The sequence below is a fragment of the Penaeus japonicus genome, unplaced genomic scaffold, assembly GCF_977035675.1.
Source record: "Penaeus japonicus unplaced genomic scaffold, GWHDUDI00000001_assembly GWHDUDI00000007, whole genome shotgun sequence".
NCBI classification, from domain to species: domain Eukaryota; kingdom Metazoa; phylum Arthropoda; class Malacostraca; order Decapoda; family Penaeidae; genus Penaeus; species Penaeus japonicus.
The window spans coordinates 11,726,585-11,734,084 of NW_028234409.1; the positions used below are offsets into that span (position 1 = coordinate 11,726,585).

Sequence of the window (7,500 nt, forward strand, 5' to 3'; positions counted from 1 at the left end):
CTTGTTTGCAAATATGCATTATTTTAGATGACATGTGTTAGCTGTGTATAATATATCATTTGTTTTATGACACCTGTAGCAAATGTAGCTACGCTATATTTACCTACAGATGTCAGTTTAGTTCTTTTGTTTAACAACTGTTGTGCACTTTACCGTGCTCAGTAAGATAAATAAACATAGAAAGATAATGCGAATCATAGTTACAGAGTATACAAAAATAATATATAACTCATCTGGTGCTATTATCTAGTTTAACATTTGGTTGTTTCTGAAAATGAGTCAGTTCTACAAGAGCAAACTATCTAAGGGGATGATTTACACTATTTCTGGTCATGAATACGATATTGTATCAATGATTTTCATTATCATGTATCTGCACTGATTTTAATATTTAACTTGTTTTCCCTTCTTATAAGAGTATTCATTGTTACAGAGCAAACAGAATCTCCCGTGACAGCAGCACCTGCGCCAGAACCTGCAGGTAAGGAGTTTGACTCTGTTACCTTTAGTATACTCTAGCTCTCACCTCTCATCATAAACATTAAGCTGTATATACTATAGATAATATTTTTTACTACATCATTAATCACAAAAACAACACTCACAGAAACAACGGAGTCACCGGCAACAGAAGCGCCTGTGCCAGCTCCAGAAGCTACCACAAAAGATGAAGGTAAGTACCAGCCCCCTTAATGATGAAAAATATGTCTATATATATAGGAAAGGTGACATTTTCTGGGTCAGTATTAAGTATACTAACACTCCCAACACAAGCGGAATCATCAGTAATTGCAGTACATGTAACACAAGGGCCAGACACTTAATCTACCATAAAAGCTGAAGGTAAATGTTTTTATACAATTTTAGATTCCCAAATCAATCACAAAGTAGAAAATAAAAAAAATCCTTTATATACTCTCAACGAAGTGTTTCAATTGCACTAAGTTTGAATCTATATTGAAACTCATGCATATCAGCAAGCATACTTTAAAAGATTAACAGAACAAACGAAATGCCCAATGACACCAACAGCTGCGCTAGACACAGACATTGCAGGTCTTGGGCAGGTAATTAGTATTCTGATACAAAATAAAATAGGATTGGTCAACAATCTATGCAGTGAAAAGAGAGTATTGCAAAAGGTTAGCACGGATGGACTTTGCTGAAAAAAATTATTTTACCATTCACAAGAGTTAAAACGTTCCGCCATTTAATTTCTCCCTAAAATGAAAATGAAAATGACTTAAGGTGTAAGATCATTAACATAACAAACTCGAACAAGCATCATCTGCAACGAACACCTTCATTTGCTATCATGTGCACTAAGCGTAGGCTATTTTTTTCCGTGAATACTTTTGTAAAAATTAGAGCTAACATCCTTTTTATAATAACACAGAAGAAACGGAGTCTCCGGTAACAGCAGCGCCTCCGCCAGAAGCTACCACAGCAGCCCCAGGTAAAGACTTTGAAGCCTTAATTAAGTCCTTTAATAAAGCATAATCAGGTAAATTAAGCAACAACCTATCAACTAGATATAAAATATGTACCACAGCAGTGAAAAATATCCCATATCTTTTCTGCAGATTTTTTTCAGCCAAAGCAGAAAAAAATCTTGATAATTTGTTCAACAAGTTTTACCATGAACTCTCTTCACATACATGCCTGTTATTACAGATCTTATATCTGAGTACAATATTAACGTTAATTTCGAGGTAGAGTAATGTAGCTGACAAAAGAAAGAGACCATTTATACCACACACCAATGAAGTTGCACATAAATCTGTCTGCAGATGAATCATGGAAATGACTTTCTTCCCACAGCAACGACAATCGACACATCCTCATTCGATGGGTCCATCTCCCAGTATTTCACTATAGGGCAAACCAACTCATCAACTATTGTAATTACCTTTGGAGCAGAAGTAATTTTGTTGATGCAACGCGAGCAGACCTTTACGTTCGTATTCGTCCTGCAGGTACGTAAACTATTATCATGTTATGCACATACCGTTTTAGAAGTAAGACCACTTATAACCGTAATACAGTTGAAAATACTGGTGCATTTTCTTCATTCAGTTTTATAATTCATATAAAGTTATCAACATAATGAACTAGGTGTCGCAGAGACACATTTTAGCCATCATTTTCACTAGCTCAATGTTGTCAATAAACTGGGAAAAGGTGTCATTGGTTGTCAGCGCTCAGTCCCAATCTCGGGAATCAGTGTATGTTCATAGTTTTTTGTTTTTTTTTTATTACGAATTATTTAAGCAATCGAACATTACAAAAACTAAATCGATTGGAAACATATGTTATCTGTACGTTTCAAATACCGGTATGATAACGAATAAGTACGAAATTATTCAAAAGTAACTCATTAAATTTGGCTCGTTCGAATCGTGACAAGGGCTTCATACGTTTCGTTTCTAAGAATCTTACTAAATTTAATCGAATATGTACAGATTACCTATAGATTTGAAGAGACGGCTATAGATATTGTGTCCACTTCGTATTCTTGGCTTGCGGAAAACGTCAATCCATCTATCTCAATCAGCAGCATTTAGGATAAGACGTTTTGCATTAGATAAATTTTGATGGTTCGTCCATCCACCAACAAAACGAAGGCCGTGAACGCTCTATCTAGGACGCCACTTATTCCTACCATTCTTAGCAATCTGGGATTTGAGTTTGGGTCTTAATCAAAGCACGTGATGGTCTCACTACCATCACCTATTTGATTGCCTATTTGATTGTCGTATGGGAACGATGTGTTACCTTGTTTGGAGGTTTGTCGTACTAGAAGAATTGTAGAGAGAAGAAATAACGAGTGTATGCATGTGGGTGTGATTGTAGAGTCGAATGTTGTTACTACGTTGATGGGAATCTCGCCCATATTGAAAATTTCAATTAGGTAGTCTCACTTATATTACGATTGATATTTTAGTCATCTGTATCACCGTTTTACTTATGGACTTAAGCTTTATATATATATATATATATATATATATATATATATATATATATATATATATATATATATATATATATATATATATACATATATGTATATATATATATTTTTTTTCTTTTTTTGTTAACCTTTACTCAATTCAGCTTACTAAACTTTGCATCATATTTTTATTCAATCATGATATTAGATGATAGACTATTTTTATTTGGACTTTATATCTATTAATATCACGGGTAAAACACCATAAAACACAAAAGAAGAAATATCTCATTTACCTAGACTGGGAAAATTTTATGTCTCAAATGACCAGAATAGTTACGGCGAACCTCTTTCAGTATCAAGAGAGAGAGAGAGAGAGAGAGAGCTCCAAGACTGAGGACAACTCAGCCCTCTATAAGTTTAGAATGATTAAAATGTTAAGAAACTAAAGTAAAACAATAAAAGTGACACAAAAAAGTAATGCAACGAAAAAAAAAAGTCCCTCCTTCATATTCTTTCGTATTGGCTTCCCCCACCTCTCAAAGAAAACGAATCGTCATAAATATATGACCATTTTTCAGCACATACATTGAGAATGGAGCTCGTAATGTCAGAGGTACACTGCACATTCCACTCGGCCCGTCTCACAAGTTGCAATCCAACTGGGTAACCGCACCAGACGCAGACCTGACCATTAGCATAGAGCGGCTGTGGGTCCTCTGCCCCGTCCATCCACTTGGAGCTACCGTGCAGACGTTTATTTTAAGATTACATTCTGTCACTCATATCAAGGGGATATCTTTTAGGTGAAATAGAATAGGCATCCAGTCATCTCATGTTGCCCTTGGGCCAACTTTTACTTTTGGGTTAATTAAAGTCAATAAACCTTCCTCAGGTTCGATCTTCAGGCACAATTACTCAAACCTTCAGCTCCATGGCGATGTTAGCCTCCTTGACTGGTGCTCGACAAGACACCGGAACCAGCGAAGATGGTGAAGAGAATGAAGAAGGAACAGATGACACCACCTTCGTGTCTGCGTTGGATAGGGTGAACAAGACCTCCACCAGCAACAACACAGAGTGCCTCTATACCATGGAGTGAGTGATATTGTTTCATATATTCCTGTCCATTTGTCAGTCCGTGCACGACCAATATCCTAGCTGTAACTTTCTCATTCTTTCTCGCGATGCACTCAGTCATTCCCAAACGAACTCATCTGACCCACCCATGAGTGTTCACTCTCCCTCTTCACCCGATTCATCTCCTTCGTCTTCGACAGGTTGGTCCTGATGAAGATCCAGTTCACGAATGCGCTCACAGGCGAATTATATCCCTGCGATTTGTCTAACCAGGCCAACGCGAAGCCTCCCTATGTGGAAATCATAGATGTTTATAACAAGACGTGAGTATAGAAAAGTATACATCTTTAAGAGTATGCATCTTTTGAAAGAAAAACAAGGAAGCCTTTCATATATGTTTAAATATTTATATATATATATATATATATATATATATATATATATATATATATATATATATATATATGTGTGTGTGTGTGTGTGTGTGTGTGTATTATATATATATATATTTGTATATATATGTGTATATATATACATATATATATATGCACATGTATATTCATATACATACATACATACATACACACATATATATATATATATATATATATATATATATATACATATATATATATTTATATACATATATATATATATATATATATATATATATACAAATATACGTATATATGTATATAATATATATATATGTATATAATATATATATATATATATATATATATATATATATATATATATATATATATATATATATATATATATATATATATATATTATATCTGCAGGAAGAAACAGAAGTAAATCTATTATTTGTTCTCTCCAGCCTCGTCAATAGATATTGTTTCCTGGACGAAAATGTGACCATCCACTCCTTCGGCGACCAGATGTTTGGCTACATCGTGACCAACGGAGATCCTAATGTTGTTCCTGATATTCAGTAGGTTCAGTTTGAAGTTATTTGATATCAGCAAAATATGGTCCTATCACAAGACACTGTAGCTGTGTGCCTGTTTGTGTGTATGAGTATATACATACATAGATTATGTATATATATGTATGAATGCATACATGCATACATATATATATATATATATATATATACATATATATACATACATATACATACACACATATACATAAATATATATATATATATATATATATATATATATATATATATATATATATATATATATATATATATGTGTGTGTGTGTGTGTGTGTGTGTGTGTGTGTGTGAATAAAATAATATACATGTGAATGTCTTCTATCTTCTGTATTTATATACATCACACACACAAACACACACACACATACATATGCAAATACATATATGTACATACACAAACACACACATACACCTTTTCACCATCATCACAAGAGTAATTGATCTTCTTCCTTCCATTTCCTCCATGTCTCACTCTGACGCATTCTTTCTTTCTATATCCAGGGTGTCTCAGACAAAGGAAGAGCACTGTTGCGGCGGCGTCTTCTACGGGGCCTTCCGCGAGCCGCTGATCGTGACGTCACCCAATTACCCCGGGAACTACGATTCCCACCTGCGATGCCCTTACGTCTTCAGGGTAAGTCGCTGGTGCCCCTTGAGTGTCTTGTGCCTTCCGCCGGCGAAGAAATTTGGCTTCTCCTGTCCTTTCATAATTATTATTATTATTTTTTTTATTATTACGATTATTATTATTTTTTTATTATTACGATTATTATTATTTTGATTATGATCATCATCGAAATTATCCTTATAAACTTTCTCCCGTTCTTCCTCTTATCATGATCAAGCTTTTTCTTCAAAGACCTTCCTCTTTTCTCCCTCCCTCCCTCCCTCACTCACACAAGCCTTTCTTCCCGCAGTGCAACGTGGATGACCCCGACTGCGTCATCCGTCTTGAATTCGAAAGCTTTGACCTCAACTCTAACGCCGATCGCCGTTATCGCCGCCAAGCCTCAAATGAAACCGACTCCGGAAACGCGACCGCCACGACCACCCTCGCGCCGTACGTTCCGCCGACCGGAAGCGACTTCAACCGGACGATTTGCAACGGCGAGGACGTGGTGCGAGTCAGCCAGTGCGACTCCATCTCGGCGGTCAACGCGCGCCAGTGAGTTTTCACGTCGGCTGTTCATTTTCGCATCTCTTCTTGGTCTTGTGTTTTTCTCTTTTTAATTATTGTATTATATTTTTTATTTCTTTTATTTTATCTTTCATTCATTTTTTGACGTTTCCCTTTATACTGGCGGTCTCTAGTCTTTCCTTCTGAATTCCCCTTTTCCCCCTCCTGCTCCCCAAACACAGCGTTCAGTTCCCACCTGCCCCAAGTTCCCCCTTCCTGTGCCTGCGTTCCCTCCTCACGCGGTTCCTTCTTCCCTACAGTTTCTGCGCAAGCAACCCCCCCTCGCAGGTCTACACAGGCTACAAGGAAGTGATTCTGTATTTCGACACTGATGACACAAAGCAGAGCCAAGGCTTCGTGATCAAATTCACGCCCAAGAACCGGAAGAAATGTAAGATGGCCCTCCCATTGGTTTATCATTTGTTTCTAATATATCTGTGTTATTCTTGTCTGCATTTGCTCATATATCTTTCGCAATAATATAACCGTGATGATGCAACACTGACATCATCTTGTTTTCTTTCTTGCCAGGGATTTATTCCAATGCTGAACTCGACCCGAGATGCAGTGAGTAAATTACACTTCTTGAGATATATGATTCCTAAGGTTCTTATAGCTCTCTATCACCTGTGATATCCCTTCTTACGATCCTAGGAAGGAAGGGGGGAAAGAAAGTTGAAGTATAGCTATTATTTTTCCCTTAAATTATCGTGACAAACCTCCTTCTGAAGAGAATCAAGAGGATGGGATCAAAATCTAAATGTTTCCATGTGTGTGACGCTAAATACTGCTTTGATTTATGGGAATTTATGTACGCCATTTCTGTTGATAAACACTTCAATGTTCACCTTGTAACGATTACCTGGTTTAGTGGTCATAGTCACAAGTAACGTAATTCTTATAGGTTGTTCATTAGATGATTTAAAAACAAAAGGTAAAATAGCTTATATTACTTGAGGGATATTCTAGTGATATGAGAACTCGACAAACAATGCCTTATGTTGTACTATGATTGAAACGAGGAAAATAAAATAAAATAAAATAAAAATATGCATTAATTCAGAGATCCAATCGATTTCCTCTTCTATTACAGCGTGCGCGAATAATCTTCCCAACCAAATGAGAAAGTTCTTTAGGAAGAGGAATAAGAATAAGAACAACAATAAGACAAAGCCAAGGAATGGACTTCTCTCGCGCGTAAAGAGAGAAGAAAAGGAGAAACTCAAGGCTAAGAGGAAGGCAGAGAAGGAAGGTGTAATCCCTGGAAGTAGGAAAGCGAGGAAGGACGTCGAAGACCAAGGCAAGAGGAGAAAGGATGGAGGA

The 7,500-nt window shown here is 36.3% G+C and overlaps 1 protein-coding gene across 1 annotated transcript in view; it reads left to right on the forward strand.

The window, feature by feature from the left end:
* LOC122261404 (uncharacterized) overlaps nucleotides 1–7,500 on the forward strand; it is a 22,578-nt gene that overhangs the window by 9,637 nt on the left and 5,441 nt on the right. The window contains exons 14-25 of the mRNA XM_086538192.1: nucleotides 434–481; nucleotides 608–673; nucleotides 1,397–1,456; nucleotides 1,822–1,976; nucleotides 3,846–4,048; nucleotides 4,231–4,353; nucleotides 4,875–4,988; nucleotides 5,502–5,634; nucleotides 5,918–6,165; nucleotides 6,438–6,568; nucleotides 6,709–6,744; nucleotides 7,271–7,500. The exon at nucleotides 7,271–7,500 is cut by the window's right edge and continues 690 nt beyond it. Of these exons, the coding sequence (XP_086394318.1) occupies nucleotides 434–481; nucleotides 608–673; nucleotides 1,397–1,456; nucleotides 1,822–1,976; nucleotides 3,846–4,048; nucleotides 4,231–4,353; nucleotides 4,875–4,988; nucleotides 5,502–5,634; nucleotides 5,918–6,165; nucleotides 6,438–6,568; nucleotides 6,709–6,744; nucleotides 7,271–7,500 (1,547 nt within the window). The remainder of the gene's footprint in view (nucleotides 1–433; nucleotides 482–607; nucleotides 674–1,396; nucleotides 1,457–1,821; nucleotides 1,977–3,845; nucleotides 4,049–4,230; nucleotides 4,354–4,874; nucleotides 4,989–5,501; nucleotides 5,635–5,917; nucleotides 6,166–6,437; nucleotides 6,569–6,708; nucleotides 6,745–7,270) is intronic.